Source organism: Octopus sinensis, linkage group LG21 (genome assembly GCF_006345805.1).
Source record: "Octopus sinensis linkage group LG21, ASM634580v1, whole genome shotgun sequence".
In the NCBI taxonomy this organism is placed as follows: Eukaryota; Metazoa; Mollusca; class Cephalopoda; order Octopoda; family Octopodidae; genus Octopus; species Octopus sinensis.
In genome coordinates this window covers 19,477,283-19,494,782 of record NC_043017.1, presented here as the reverse complement: position 1 = coordinate 19,494,782, position 17,500 = coordinate 19,477,283, and the positions used below count along the sequence as shown (strand labels likewise).

General features: G+C 37.0%; 1 protein-coding gene across 11 annotated transcripts in view; it reads left to right on the top strand.

The window, feature by feature from the left end:
* LOC115222805 (neuron navigator 2-like) overlaps positions 1–17,500 on the top strand; it is a 510,687-nt gene that overhangs the window by 414,369 nt on the left and 78,818 nt on the right. For all 11 annotated transcript variants that reach the window (XM_036511902.1, XM_036511895.1, XM_036511901.1 and 8 more), the window contains 4 exons: positions 12,036–12,159; positions 12,901–13,046; positions 13,672–13,850; positions 17,015–17,159. In XM_036511902.1, the coding sequence (XP_036367795.1) occupies positions 12,036–12,159; positions 12,901–13,046; positions 13,672–13,850; positions 17,015–17,159 (594 nt within the window). The remainder of the gene's footprint in view (positions 1–12,035; positions 12,160–12,900; positions 13,047–13,671; positions 13,851–17,014; positions 17,160–17,500) is intronic.

Genomic DNA, 17,500 nt, shown 5'->3' with positions numbered 1-17,500 from the left:
AGACTATTCCCACCATGACAAGCCTGTCTTTACCCAGACCCTAAACATCCTTCTTCAGTACTTTTTGGTTATCTCACCCCCATTAAAAAATTGGATTACCTCCCAACTAAAAAAATGAGTTAATGTGGCAACAAGAGATTCAACTAAAACAGATCCCTTAGATTCAGTACTTCAACACAGTGTTGACATTTGGCCACCTCAATAGGCAAGGGAGGATTGGTTATGAAAATGTTGTCAGATTCAATAAGAGGTTTAATTTCTTCAGTTTTCATGTTTATTAATTTTTTTTTGTTATTTTATTGAGGATTAAACAATTTTTATATAAATAAAATTCGTTTTGCAGACTGACAAATGTCAGTCCACTTTTTAATAGGGGTGAGATAACCAAAAAGTACCCCTTCTTTCTCTAACGTAGTAAGATAGGATTTGAAGGTGGGGTTGGGGTTGACTGCTATTTCTAACAAGCAGGGTGACTCTTGTGAAGGTATCTTCCTTAATCCACTTTACTATGATCAAAAGCCATTCCCACCATAACACAGACCCTTATCCAGACACTAAATGCCCTTCTTTTTCTAATGTAAGTAAGATGTGATTTCAAGGAAGGGAGGCAGGGTTGACTGCTATTTCTAGCAAGCAGGGTGATCCCTGTGAAGGTATCTTCATTAGTTTGTGCATTGTAGGTGTTGTAGAATTAGGTCAAATGGTCTCTCCTTCTTTATCCAAACAAACTTACATGCCAGCATCAAATTTACACCACCTCCCCTCACCGTTATCTTCACCGTTCCACTCAGTAGCTTACCATTTCTTCATTTATTGCTCCATCAGGATTAGTTCAATGTATACATACATATATATGTATATTATAAATATATATATATCTATATATATATATATATATAAATACCTGGCTTTTATATTAGTGTCTTCCCCCCCCCGCTCTCTCTCCTCTGTCTTGCCCTCACACACCATTACTCCTCCTTTCTCTTTAGTGTTATTACCATTGCCATGTTACAATGTTTATAAACCAAACTTGACTGGTATTTCAAATGGCTAGTTAACCATGCCTCACTCCCTGCCCCTCCCCGGCCCAAACACCTCCTGTAACATAAAAACTGATGTACAAGATTTGGTACAAGCAGGGCCTGGAGGCAAGGCTTCCTTTCTCTCTCTCTCTCTCTCTCTCTCTCTCTCTCTCTCTCTCCCTATGTATATATATGCATCCCCTACACATACACAGGTACACACATCATTATCATCATCAATTTATTGCCCACTTTGTTACACTTGAATGGGTCACACAGAATTCATTGAGGCAGCCCAATGGCTAGACATGTCTTTAATGGTTAAATAGAAATTGTTAAGTGGATCCTTGTCTGCCTTTTACAGAATGGCAAACATTTGAACCAGACCATCTGGATCCCTACATCCCAACTTATAATTTTATTAACCCTTTAGCATTTGAACTGGCTATGTCCGACCAAAATATTCTACTCGTTTTGTGTAGAAAGTAGGCATATATATATAGGTGTAGGAGTGGCTGTGAGGTAAGTAGCTTGCATTTGAACCACATGGTTCCAGGTTCAGTCCCACTGCTGTATGTGTATATGTTTGTGTTTGTCGTCGTCCCCCCCAACATCGCTTGGCAACCGATGCTGGTGTGTTTATGCCCCCATAACTTAGCAGTTTGGCAAAAGAGACTGATAGAACAAGTTCCAGGCTTACAAAGAATAAGTCCTGGGTGTCGATTTGCTCGACTAAAGGCAGTGCTCCAGCATGGCCACGGTCAAATGACTGAAACAAGTAAAACGAGAAAGATCTTGACTCCCACACCAACCCCTACTATGTCATTCTAAAAATTAACAGTTACCTCATCGAAATCTCGGGGCAAGAATACATTCAAGCCCAGCCGTGTGGTGACTGACTTGGCAAACATCCACAAGATTATTCACCATCTTTCCAGCAACAGCCTTGGGCACCTTTTTGAATTCTAAATGTCAAACACTCAGGGACATGCTTACACAATCAAAAAACAGCACAGCACCCATGAGTTTCAGAAACCTGTTTTCATGCTCAGAACTGCTGAAGTATAGAATAAACTGCCCCCATCAATTGTTAGCTGTCAAGACACTACATTCTTCAAAGTTTCTGTGCTTTCTGAAATTTGCAAACGGTACACCTAATGCCTTTTTGTTTTGTTGTTGTTGTCATGCACTTAAGCCCTGTATACAACAATTTCATTGTATTATATATTTATATTATAATTAGCACTATGACCCGGCAACGCCAGGTCATAGTGCTAGTGCATGCATATACAGCTGCGTGCGCACATACACATGAGTACTGTCCAAATCTCAGTCCAATCACATACAGCTAGCTGGCATTCAATTGCGTATCAAGTTTCAGGCATTTTGATTGGGTTTTGGATAGAAAATTCACAAAAAAGTTACTTATGTTGATTTTTTTTTAATGGCTTTGCGGGGTGACTGGGGAAATGTAAAGATGTGCACGACCACCCTTGAACGGTTTTGAATGACCATAGAAAGTGCGAGCCCTCTAATTGAAAAATTGTGGATTTGTATAAAGGATACACACACAGACATTTTGCCGTTTATATATATAGAGATGCATGATCAATTAAAAACAATATGAATAAAGTAGCATTAGTTTTGACAATAATGTGAATGCTAAAAGGTTAACCCTTTTAATACGAACCTGTCTGTGACTGCTCATTGCCTCTATGATACAAACTTTCTGTTTTAAAACAATCTAGTTTAAAACTTTCCATCAAATTTTCATGTTATGTTCCTTGCACCAGCTTAAATAACAATAAAGTCATTTTACAAAGTTCTTTATTTTCAAAATTAATTGAAACAAAAGCTGTGTACTTCATCAGAAATATGAATCCTTCTGTCTTTTACAGAATGGCAAACATTCTAGTTCCCTGCCTGCCAACTTCTTAACACTTTAGATTCCAATCTCCCTGGGACAGCCCCTGGTTCTGTTATACAAATTCCTTGTTTTAAAATTATCTAAATTAAACCTGTCCATCAAAATTTCCCGTTAATTTATGTTCCAAGCACCAAGTTAATATTAACAAAATTACTTTATTAAATTCTTCATTATTTTCGAAACTGATTGAAACAGAGTATTACTAAAGAAATTCGGTAACAAAAGGGTTAAGTGGATGCTTCTCTGCCATATTACAGAATGGCAAATATTTGAACAAAAATCCTTCTGGTTCCCTATCTTGCAACTTACGAGCTTCTTAAGAATTTCTCCCCAAGAACATACGCCAAAAAACAAGGGATAAAGAAACACACAGCAGCAACAAAATAACTCTTTAACATTTGTTGTTGATTAAAAAAATAAATAATGAAATAGAATATAAAAGAAATCGGCCATTACTGAAGGCTATTGAACAGATTCCCCCCAGATTCTCTGCAGACGTCTATTTGAGTTCGTCAGTTAAGCTATTTCTGTGTAAATAAATTTCTATTTTGATTTTTTATAGTCCTGTTTATCTAATGGAGCATGTGAGAAGATATTTATCTCTTATCCCTTGCATAATTCTCCTCGTCTGCAAACTATGATACAGAGGCAATATGTATATATATATATATATATATACATGTGTGTGTATGTATCATGTATATATGTATATGTGTATTTTATATATGTATGTATATATATGTGTGTTTGTGTACGTGTGTATATACACACATACATATATATATATACATATTGAGAGATAAGTATTTTGCTTTTGGCACACACACACACATCATCGTCATCGTTTAACGTCTGTTTTCCATGCTGGCATGGGTTGGACAGGTTTGACTGAGGTCTGGAGAGCCAGAAGGCTGCACCAGGCTCCAATCTGATCTGGCAATGTTTCTACAGCTGGATGCCCTTCCTAATGCCAACCACTCCAGGAGCGTAATGGGTGCTTTTTACGTGCCACTGACACAGGAACCAGTTGGACATGCCTGGCATCAGCCACGTTCAGATAGTGCTTTTTATGTGCCACCAGCACGGGAGCCAGTCAGGTGGTCCTGTTGTAGAGAGGTTATGTTCATCCGGCCATTTGTGTCTGACAAAATACATATACTGCTAAGGACCTTATAGGTGCAAAACCAATGGTCACTCTCTGGCCAGCCATAACCAACACCCTTTTAGGTATGTGTTTATCCCTCACCGCCACTTGACAACCAGTGTCAGTGGGTTTCTGTCCCCATAACTTAGCAGTTTGACAAAACGGATTGATAGAATAAGTACTAGACATTAAAAAATTAAGTACCGGGGTCGATTGCATTCAACTTAAAGTTATTCCAGGCAGTGCCCCAGCATGGCCACAGTGATATTTCATTCTTGCAAGATGGCAGTTCATGACATGACAGATCTTGCGCATTGGGTTTGAAATTCTCTCTTTGGAATTGTGTGTGCTATTGGAGCATTCCCAGAAGGTGAGGCAGGAATGTTGTGCATTTGTGAAAGTGAAACTGAAAAACATGCGTGTGTGTGTATAATGTTTATACATGTATGTATATGTTTTTGTATGTATGCACATATATGAAAGTTATACAGCCGCAGCTCTTGTGCTGAAAGCAGTTAAAAGAATATAGATAAGTATACATATATATATACATGTGTGTGTGTGTATGTATGTGATATATATATATATATATATATATATATACACATACACACACACACATACATGCTTACATACATGTGTATGTATATATGTATATTTCTCCAGAGGCACCATCTTACAGATTGGTTTCTGCCAAAAAGATTTATAACTCCATCATCAACACTACCACCACCACCATCTCTCCTATTCTGCCCCCCCCCCAAAAAAAAACTATCTTTAAAGATATTCTGTTATCTTGAAAGATAATTTTCTGTGTTTGTTTTAAAAAAAAAATTTTATGTTATAAAGATGAACATTCTTGTATGTGATGAAAAGAAAATGAACCGGTATATTTCACATTTGACACTCTTAATACCATCCCAACAAGACCACCTCTACTTATATGATACAAATTTCCTCTTTTTAAAACCTGCCATCAAAATTTCATTATAATTTCTGGTCCAAACACCAGATTGAAAATGACTAAAGATAGTTTACTAAGTTCCTCATTATTTTCAAAATCTGTGTATTTCAACAGAAAGATGATAACAAAATGGTTAAGAGTTGTCAAATGACTCCTGTCTTTTGCAGAATGGCAAACATTTGAACCAGATATTCTGGTTCCTTGCCTGCTAACTTAGTCCTTTGGATACCAAACTGCCTGAGACTCTCTTAGTTATATAATAATAATAATAATAATAATATAATAATAAAACATTGTGTACAGTGCTCAGGTGCACTACATCATCTAAAGTGTATGTATAGTACATAGGGTATGTACAAGCATCAGAAAAGAACAGTGCATGAGTCATGAAACAATATGTGTATGAGTATGGAAGGGGGACAATCAGGTGTAGTTTCAGCGGATTTCGGAAAGCATGAGGGCCTTAAAGGATGCAGTGTCATGGCAGTCAACAACTGATGCAGGCATTTTTGTTCCATGCTTCAGCAACTCTGAGCGTGAAAAAATGTTTCCGAAAGTCATGGGAGCTGTGCTGTTTTCTGACTTTGTAGGCATGTCCACGTATGTTGGACACATGGAGATCAAAAAGGTGTTCAGTGTTGTTGTTGGTGAGGTGGTTGATAACTTTGTGGGTGTTTACCAAGTCCATCGCCAGAGCTTCAGTGAATCCATGCCCAGGGAAACAAGGCTTCCTGTTTTAAAGTGATAGAAATTAGAACCTTCCACTAAAATTCCATGTTAATTTATCTTCCAAACCCCTGATTAATGAAGAGAAAGTTGTTTCACGAAATTCTTCAAAATTTTCAAAATTATTTGAGACAAAGGCAGTGGATTTCAACAGAAATATGATAATGAAAGGGTTAATTAAGAGTTTGTTAAGTGGATCCTTCTCTGTCTTTTACAGAATGGCAAACATTTAAACCAGAGCTTCTGGTTTCCTGCCTACCTACTTACAAGCTTCATAACTCTTTTAGTACCAACCTGTCTGAGACTGCTTCTGGTTCTATGATACAGATATTTTGTTTTCAAGTCATCTAAATTAAAACCTTCCATCAAAATTTCATGTTAATTTTGTTAATTTACATTCCAAACACCAGCATCAATGTTATTTTGCTAAATTCATTATTTCCAAAAATAATGGGAACAAATGGAGCTAACAAAAGAGTTAGGCCTGGCCTGGGGATAAACCACAAAAGGAATCTTTTCACTTTGACCGGCAGATTTTTAAAATAATTTCTTTTTAACTAAACACTTTTAAACTTCATATACTGGTAAAATGTGTTACATAAAACATCTTTTTCTCTTGGCTTTCTTGAGAAAATTCTGTAGTTTGTAGGCTATTTCTTGTTTAATTTCTTGCATTTTGGCAATTTCAACCAATCAATGAGGTGAATACAATTTCTGTGGTTGTTTATCGACCCTGAAAGCGTGAAAGGCAAAGTCAACCTTGGCAGAATTTGAACTCAGAATGTAAAGACAGAAGAAATGCCATTAGGAATTTTGACCAACATGCTAATGACTTTGCCAGCTTGCCACCTCATCCCAACTTAATAATCCTTTCTTGTTTTGGCAATTTTAAGGAGTTAGGGACTGGATTACATTGACCCCAGTACTCAACTGATACTTGTCTTAACGACTCTGGAATGGAAGGATGAAAGGCAAAGGTGACTTCGGTGGAGTTTGAACTCATAAGACCAGTAGAAATGTCCCTAAGCATTTTACTCCCTCCCCCTTAATAATAATAAAGTTATTTGACTGAATTCTTCGGTGTTTTAGCTAATTAATTAAAACAAACACAGTTTATATACTGCAGTATAAATACAATAAGAAAAGGGCTAAAAAAAAAGGCTTGATGGTCACTGTGGTCTCTACTTCAGTGCCATTTGATCCCAGTTCTGCACACTCAATGCTAACCTGGGGCATGCGACTAGCATGCCATCAATTATGATGACAAGGGTTCTAGTTGATCCAATCAATGGGACAGCCTGCTCATGAAATTAACATGCAAGTGGCTGAGTACTTCACAGACACACATGCTCTTAACGTAGTTCTCAGGGAGGTTCAGCATGACACAGGATGTGACAACGCTGGTCCTTTGAAATCAGGTACTACTCATTTTTGCCAGCTGAGTGGACTGGAGCCACACGAAATAAAGTGTCTTGCTCAAGGACACAATGCGTTGCCGTGAATCGAGCTCACCATCTTACAATCGTGAGCCGAATACCCCCAACCACAAAGTCACATGCCTTCACTGAAGCATGTAAAGAGAAACGCATAAGGTAGAAAGCAGCTTCTCTACGATATAACCATGTTGCTTAATGTTCTGGTGACATGGCCCCACCTTCAACTCTGTGTAAAAAGTTGCTCAGAGTAAAACAGCTTATGCAGATATTCTGGCACTTCCCTTGTGGCATAAAAAAAATTATGATGTTGATGATCATAATAATAATAATAACAATGATGATCGTGATAATTTGGGGCTGCTTACAATGCCATACTGATTAAGTTATCTTATCAGTAGAGATTCCCTTCTTGAAATTGATTTGGTAAATTAATACCGAAATTATTTTGCTCGTTATCAGCAAGTATTATTAGTGATAATATTACACCTTCACATGCACCTTATATGCACATGTGTATGTTTATATATATATATATTATATATATATATATATAAACATATATATATATATATAAACATATATATATATATATATATATATATATATATATATATGTATATATATATATGTATGTATGTAGATATGTGAATGTGTGTGTATATATATATATGTATGTAGATATGTGAATGTGTATATATATATATGTATATATAAATATCTCCTTAAAACTATCGTTATCAACCTATGGGATTACTGACAGCAAGGGATGGTGGGGACGGGTTCACTCCAAACTTTGTTGTTTGTTTTATCTTTAACTTTTCCAATGCCAAATTCAGTGCACTTGAAAAATAAGCTTTCGTATCAAGCTGTGAACCTCTATTTTTGGAGAGTATGAATGGTGATGCTGGTGGTAGTGTCATGGCTGCTCAGAGTACGGATACAGAGCTTACTAATTCTTCTCGTTCGTTATTTGCCCAGATACAGTATTTCTAACGCATAATTTGTGCAGATATTCTCACAACTTGGCTCCAAAATAACAGCAGCTGATTTCATAATTTTGCATCCTAGTTTTTCTTAAAGTTTGTCTGAAGGTTTAGTTTGCTTATCGTCTTTTCCGTGGGGCTCAATTAAAAATAGGGACCAATCCAGGGACAGTGGTTTAGTAAAATTGTTAAAGGGATCAGTACAATACCTTGTGGTTTCTGTCCCATCTCTTTGTCTTCTGATAATAATATCTGCAATGAGACTGTGGTCAAGCTATGTCAGCCAAAGTCTGTGGTCATTTTCTTGGATAAACGTCATGGTTTTACTCAAGTAAGAGATATTTTTATTTCAGAGGTCTTTGAAAGTGCAGAGCTATTGGTTGTAATGTCAACAAGAATGTAAACATCATCACTGTTTCATGTGGACATTGACAGCCAAGGGATAGCAACTTTTGTGTGCCTTGTGGTTTTTGGTTCAGTCCCACTGTACAGCACCTTGGGCAATTATCTTTTGCAACAGCCCCAGGTTAATCAAAGCCTTATGAGTGGATTTGATAGACGGAAACTGAAAGAAGCCTGTCATATATATATATATATGAATGTGAACATGTTTATTTCAGAGATTTCTGAAAGTTCAGAGCCCCACCACCACCACCACCACCGCCAAAGAAAAATAGGAAATGAAAAACCTTCTGACCAGACTTTAAGAAGAGATAATATGCAAAATTACTTAGCTTTTAACTTTTAGCTTTTCCGTGTTTCAATCATTAGACAGCAGCCATACTGAGGCACCACTTTGAAGAATGTTTAGTCCAGGGGTCCCAAAACTTTTTAGACCATCAACCTCCTTCATGGAATCCTTGACCACTCATCAACCCCCAGGCATGTACAAGACAATAAATCATCATCATCATCGTCATTTAACATTCGCTTTCCATGCAGGCATGGGTTGGACGGTTTGACTGAGAAGGCTGTACCAATGAATAAATAATAATAATAATAATAAAGTAGCTGTGCATTTATCAACCCCTTGAATAGTCCCATTGACCCACAGAGATCGATATCAACTACTTTGGAGACCCCTGGTTTTGTCAAATGAATCCAGCCCATTATTTTTTTAAGCCTGATACTTATTCTAGCAGTCACTTTTTGCCAAACCACTAAGTTACAGGGACATAAACACACCAACATTGGTTGTCAGGTGGTGGTGGGTGACAAAAATGCACACATATGTGTGTGTGTGTATGTAACTGTAAGTCATCTAAGAGTCCATAAGTCAGGGAAAAACATGTACTCGTATATCTATCAAAAGAGTGGGTGGATTATCTGAAGTGTACACTCTTAACTCAATCCCCTACTCATTTCATTTCATCATCTTTTACACAGCAACTGCAAACCAGATGTGTCTATTCAGCTCCAACAATAGACAGCAATTGCCATATTTTATTCCATATCGGCTACCTCTGATGAGCACAGGGTTACATAATTGGATTGTTACCTAACACTGTTGAATCTCTAGCATGAAACTGATTGGTAAGATCGGCAGTAATGGATATATAATACTGTACACTTCAGATAATACACACATATATATATATATATATATATATATACAATAATAAATCTCTGAGCGAGGTATAAACAGTAACTGCTCTGTAATATAAGCGGGATCAGCCATCTGAATGTGGCTAGGGACAGGGCGGGGTGGTGGTGGTGTTACTGATGCATTTAGCCCCCGGCGACTATAGACTATATATATATATATATATATATATATATATGATGGGCTTCTTTCTGTTTCTGTCTACCAAATCAACTCACAAGGCTTTGGTCAGCCCAAGGTGCCATGCAGCAGGACTGAACCCAGAACCATGTGGTTGGGAAGCAAACTTCTTACCACACAGCCATGTCTGCACCAACCTTTTGTTATTTTTGGGGAGCAATTGTAAGAATATCCGTGGATATTATGCGTCGGAAATGCTGTAATCTCAAAACCTCATACTCCATACACTCTGCAAGAAAAATAAATGTATAAGGGGCTATGGAAGAAGAGGGATCAGGAAGGAGTTTCTGGGTGGGGGTCAGGGAGTTAAGTAAGCCAAGGAAAAACAAAGGATCAAGTACTTTATAACCACCTCCAGGTGTTGAGTATATCAAAAACGAAGAAAGTCTCTCCCCCCCCCACCAACACCACCACCGCTACCATCACCTTCTCCACCTTCAGCGCATACAGCATCTTCAACTTAATAGCTTAAGCCATTTCTCCCTCCTCTTACCCCCACCCCCCACCATTTGTATTGGGGGTGGGGAATAACAACATGAAAAAAAAAGAACTATTGGTGAAGGGGCTAATAGCTGTTAGCCTTTTTTTTTGTATTTTTGCAGTGTTTTGTTTTGTCTTTTTTTGAGGAATTATTATTCTCAATAATCTGGAGGGGAACACACGCGTGTGTGTGTGTGTGTGTGTGTGTGTGTGGGCATGTGTCTGGTGTAATGTATAGAGCATTACAAAAGAGATTACGTTTGTTCTGATATTATTCACGCACCAAGCTAATGCTTTTAGAATGGTATTATATATAGTCTTTTACGTGTTTCAGTCATTTGAGTGTGGCCATGCTGGAGCAGAGCCATTTAGTCGAACAAACTGACCCCAGGACTTATTCTTTGTAAGCCTAGTACTTACTCTATCAGCCTCTTTTGCCGAGCCACTAAGTTATAGGGACGTAAACTCACCAACATTGATTGTCAAGTGATGGTCAGGGGACAAACACAGACTCACAAGCACACACACACAACATATGTAAATGTATATAAGGACACAGGAAAAATGTGTCGAAGCCATCAGGAAGCGTCGATGCTTCCTAGGGCTAAACAGCGGTGGTGTAACCCCCTACTGTCACGTTCACGTTAGATTGACAGTATACAACCATTCTATATATATATGACAGGCTTCCTTCAGTTTTTGTTACCACAGCCATGCCTGTGCCTATATATATATATATATGTGTGTGTGTGTGTGTAGTTATTAGGAAGGGCATCCAGACATAGAAAGCAAACCCAAACAAACAATGAACACTGCTGAAGCTCTCTGGCTTACCACCATGGAAGACGTGTGTCAAATGATGATGATGATGATGATGAATGCTCCCTGCAATGCCTTTCCTTTGTATATATTTTAAAATCTACAAGGATTGCAGGTTTGTAATAATTGCTTTTGATTCAGTCAGTATCATTGGCCCTCAGTACATGGATGGTACCTTATTTCGTTGACCTCCCTGAAAGGGTGACTGGCAATGTGATCTCAGTGATATTTGAACTTAGAATGTGAAGAGCCAGAATAAATATTCCTTCACATTTTGCCTGATGCTCTACTGATTCTGGCCAGCTCCCCAACCCTTGACAAATGTGAATAATAAATACATTTTCTCTTTTTTCTGTATTCTTTTCTTTGATTTTTGATTTGATCTATTTCTGAATCAATTTATTGATTTCTCTTTCAACAAATTTATTTTCTCAATATTTAACCTTAATTAAGAAGACAAATATTTTATTTTTCATTTCTCCCTTCTCTATATATATCCTCTTTCTCCTGTTGTTTTTCTTAATCTACTAAGTGAATTTAATGTCCTGTTCTGCTATTGCTGTTGTTGTTGTTGTTGTCATTCCAATCTGATCAGTCAATTTTATTTATTTGCAAACCAATTTAAAATTTTCCTTCAATATTTGACCTTAAGTAAAAACACTCAAACATAATAATAAATACATAAATAAACCTCAAAGCTTTATTTTATTATTCTTTTTCTTAACCACGCCTCTGTCTTTATATTTTTCAGGATTCGGAACTCAACGAATTAAGAGCGACAATTGAGGCCTTAAAGCGACAAAGCGGACTTAACAATCCCGATTCAACAATCAGTCCGAATATTGGGCGTAGACATACTTCTCCTGCTGCAGGAGGTAAGTCAATCCATGACTGTTTGATGAACGTCTTCAATTCCCTAACATTTGTCTTCTAAATTTGTCCAGTACACTCTGGGAAGTGGTTGGCATTAGGAATGGCATCCAGCCATAGGAATCATGCCAAAAATGACATTGGAGCCTGATGCAGCCTTGCAGATTGCCAGTTCCCTGTCAAACTGTCCAACCCATGCCAGCATGGAAAGGGGACATTAGATACTGATTATGATGATGACAATGGTGACTGTCTTGTACATTCACTAACACCAGTCTTATAGATTCGTTAATACATGTCTTATGAATTTGTTAACACTTATCTTATAAATTCATTAGCATTTGTTTGGACCTAGTACATCGTTCATTTCAGCCATAAGCACAAAATCATGCCATTGCCAGCTTTTGTGTTTCCTAGGGGTCCAAACATTAAAAAAATGATTAACCCTTTACTGTTCAGATTATTCAATCAAACATAATGCCTGTTGATTCCCATTGATTTGAATTAATCATGCATTATCTCATATCTTCAAGATCTTGATGGTGTAATTACTTAATGTAGAATAACATTGTAGGGTAGGTGTGAGAGCCTGGATCTGGTCAGTTTGAACATAAAACAGATTAGCTATTTTGGCCGGGTATGGCCGGTTTAAATACTAAAGGGTTAAAGGATTAACCATATCTGTTGCTGACCCCTAAAAAACTGTTTTATAATATAATCAGCTAATTTTCTTTTATTTCTTTCAGGATCAGAAGCTCGTATAATTCGGCAAATGTCCTCAGACAGCATGTCCAGTATCAACAGTTTGTCTAGTGCTTGCAGTGCTGCCAGCCAGCAGTCTGCTGCCACAGATGGTGACATCGGCAAGAAAAAGAACAAAAAGAAGGGCTGGGTAAATATTTTGCTCTCTCTCTCTCTTTTTTTTTTTTTTTTTACCTTTTCACATTATCCCTCTGTCTCTCTTACACAAAAAGACATACTCACAAACTATATATACATGTGTGTATATATGTATATACATTCAAAATGTGTCCACGTGTGTACCGTTGGCGATTTTTTTTCCTCTGTCTTCCCTTCTCTGGATCTTTCCTTCTCCTATGTTTCCGACAAAGAGCTCCACTCGAAATGTTAAACCCTCCTTCTTTCCTGAGCGTCCAATAATACTATATTTGTTCCACGTCCTCGCGTTGTTGTGTTTTTTTGTGCTTTCATGGTTGGATTAACTATGTATATACATGTACACACACACACACACATACATATTGATTCTGTTATTGGTTTCTGCCAGTAGATGTGGCCATACTAGGGCACTATCATGAACATTAATGCTCATATATTTTAGAAACGTTTCCTGATCCTTTCTCCAGAATTGGTCCTGGAGAATTAGTCACTTAAACAGAACTGCCCTCCTTCCTATTTCTTGTCGTATATCTACACACACACACACACACACACGTTTTTCCATTGTGTTTGTTCTCTCTATCTTTCACTCATTCCTTCTTTCTTTTTTATTTCAGCTGCGTAGTTCATTCAGTAAAGCCTTCTCTCGCAAAAAGAACAAACATGGATCTATGTCAGACGTGGAACCAGATACCACTAGTCTGAGATCTAATTGTTCTGCTCCAAATTCTCCTCTTTTACAACTTTCTCATCTTAATGGCCCCGGATCTATCAAGGGGTCACATTCTTCTGGAGCGTAAGTATATGTTTTTTTTGTTTTGTTTTTTTACCATAATTTCAATCAAATCTTACTTTAACCATTTTGGCACCCACAGGCTTGTGAGAGTCCCAAGCTCTAAGATAAAATTTCCCTGTTTTTAAAGTGATCTAAAATAAAAGACTTCCATCAAAATTTTTTATTAATTTGTCTTTCAAAAATCGGGTTAATTTTGATAAAGTTATTTTATTAAATTCTTCATTATTTTCAAAATTAATTGAAATAAAAGTGTGTTTTAGCAGAAATTTGGTAACAAAATGGTTAAAAAGGATTTGTTGAGTGAATCCTTCTCAACCTTTCTTACAGAATGGCGAACATTTAAACCAAAATTTCTGGTTCCGTGCTTGCCAACTTCCCAGCTTAATAACCCTTTTGGTACCAACTCACCTGAGACTGTTTCTGGTTCTTTTATGCAAACATCTTGTTTTAAAATTATCTTAATTAAAACCTTTCAAAATTTCAAAACACCTTAATAATGAGGAAGTCATTTTACTAAATTTTCCATTTTTTTCAAAATGAATTGAAACAACATTTTATTTCAACAGAAATAAAACAACAAAAGTTTTTTTTTTTTGTTTTTTTTGTAAATTGAAAAAATACACAAAAATAGCACATGCAAGCTTTTGTACACACACACACACACACATACACACATGCTGAGACCTGCAGTTCCAATCAGGAGTCAAACTATGCACAAATTAATCAATATGTTATCAGCCCTGATCAAACAAATCTATGATCAAATGCATTCAGCCATGATTGTCCACCCCCACCCCATTTTCAGACGTAGTGTATCTTGGAGTACATTATGCAATATGCTCTCTCCTCGTTTTTGGATAGGAGCCAAATGCCCTATGTATGTATATATCACAATCATCATCATCATTTATCGTTCGCTTTCCATGCTGGCATGGGTTGGACAGTTTGACTGAAGGAGGTTGCACCAAGCTCCAATCTGATCTGGCAAAGTGAGATATATATATATATATATATATATAAGGCGAGCTGGCAGAATCGTTAGCATGCCGGGCGAAATGCATAGCCATATTTCGTCTGCCGTTACGTTCTGAGTTCAAATTCCGCCAAGGTCGACTTTGCCTTTCATCCTCTTGGGGTCGATAAATAAAGTACCAGTTACGCACTGGGATCGATGTAATCAACTTAATCCCTTTGTCTGTCCTTGTTTGTCCCCTCTATGTTTAGCCCCTTGTGGGTAGTAAAGAAATATATATATGTGTTTGTGTGCACAGATGCACACACACATACATATAATTTCCTCTTAACTATTTCCACACCAGACCGTCAAGTACTAGGTCCCCTCTGCACAAATTTCAGGCCTTGTGCCTGTAGTAGAAAGGACTATTATTATTATTTATTTATTGCCCATAGGGGGGACAAACAAGGACAGACAAAGGAATTGATTACATCGACTCCAGTGCATAACTGGTACTTATTTAATCAACCCCGAAAGGATTAAAGGTAACCTTGGTGGAATTTGAACTCAACGTAATGGCAGATGAAATACCACTAAGCATTATTATTATTATTATTATTATTATTAAGGTGGTAGGCTGGCAGAATCGTTTGCACATTGGGTGAAATGAGGTATTTCATCTGCCACTACATTCTGAGTTCAAATTCCACCGAGGTCGACTTTGCCTTTCATCCTTTCAGGGTTGATGAAATAAGTACCAGTTACACACTGGGGTCAATGTAATCAACTAGCCTCCTTCCCCAAAAATTTTTCAAGGCCTTGGGCCTAGAATAGAAATGATAATAATAATAATAATTATCATTATTCATGAATGCACCCATTCCATCTGTATCAAAGACTTCCTTATCACCATTCTATTAGCATTGCTGTAATGAGCTCTCATTAACAATTACCCTCATTATTTATATATATATATATGTATGTATGTGTGTGTATATATATATATGTGTGTGTGTGTATATAATATATATATATATACATATATATGTGTGTGTGTATATATATGTATTTATGTATATATGTGTATATATATATATCCTTCTAATTACTGACAACATGCATGCATAATTACTCAAATCTTTATCTTGTTTGTCTCGTATATCTCTTGTAATCTAAGGCTGGAGCAGGTATGGCTTCTTTGAAATTAAGTAGTTCCCTTCGCAAAAAAAAAACAAAAAAAAACAACATATCACTCTTTGATCTGTTGATATTTTCTTTCTTTTTTTTTTTTTGTATATTTATCTTTACATTCTGAGTTCAAATTCTGCCAAGGTCGATTTGCCTTTTATCCTTACGGGGTTGCTAAAACAAGTACCAGTTTAACACTGGGATTGATGTTATCAGCTTACCCCCCCCCCCCCCCCTCGAGATTGCTGGCCTTACTATTTTTTTAAGATTAACCCTTTCGTTACCAACCCGGCTGAAACCAGCTCTGGCTCTTTAGTACAAATGTCTTGTTTTCATAAGTTTTGAATTCAAATCTTCCACCAAACCTTAGTCACAATTTATGTTCCTAACACCAGCTTAATGATAACGAAGTTAATTCACTAAATTCTTTGTTATATTTAAAATAATTGAAAGAAACACAAAGCATCTCAAAATAAATACAGTAACGAAAGGGTTAATATTATTTATATTTTAACGGCAGCAACCTCGCAGAATAGTTAGCACACCCGGCAGAGTTCTTAGCAGCATTTTGTCTGTCTTTACATTTTGAATTCAGATTGTACCGAGGTTGACTTTGCTTTTCATCATTTCAAGGCTGATAAAATAAGTATCTGTTGAGTACAGGGGGCGATGTAATCAGCTTACCCCCTTCTCTGGAACTTGCTGGTCTTGTGCTAAAATTTGAACACCATTATTTATATTTTAATGTTTGCTTTGAGATCCATTGTTCCAAAAAAGAATTATTCCATGTTCTCTCAAAAGTTTCTAAAATGACCTGAGAAATTGCAAAGATTGCTTTGGTCCAGGGACAAAACATATGTCATATCTTACAGGTGATGTGAGTTCAAGTTCCATGGCCAGCCTTTGACTTTTTCTATCCAAAGGGGTTTTTTTTAATCCAATTTTTACATGATATTATTTATAGCTTAATAAGCGCTTCAATATCCACTCTTCCTAAAACGATTTTTCTTTTTATGCACAGAATTTGCGAATCGGAGGACTCGACTGTCAGTGAACTGCGCAAACAACTCCGTGAAAAAGATATGAAGTTGACAGATATACGCCTCGAAGCATTAACCTCAGCTCATCAACTCGAGCAATTACGAGAAACCATGAATAAAATGAGAGTTAGTATTGTTGTTATTATCATTGTTTAATTTATCCTCTCCTCCTCCTCCTCCTGCTTGTCACCCCTTCACTAGGCCAGTTCTTTGATCAAAAATGTTTCAGACACAATAGTTTCATCTTATTTTTTGGCTCGTAGTGTTTCTACATGTACATTGTCTATAAAGTGTCTATAAGATGATAAGGGAAGATTTAGCTGCTATTTATAGAAGATTGAGTGACTATATAATCTCATCTCATCTAGGTCGTCCTATAGGATGCCCCAAGACTGTTTCCACAAATTTTTCCCATCCGTCTCGATCTTCCATAATGGTCCTCAGCTCCTGTACCCCCTCCATACCAA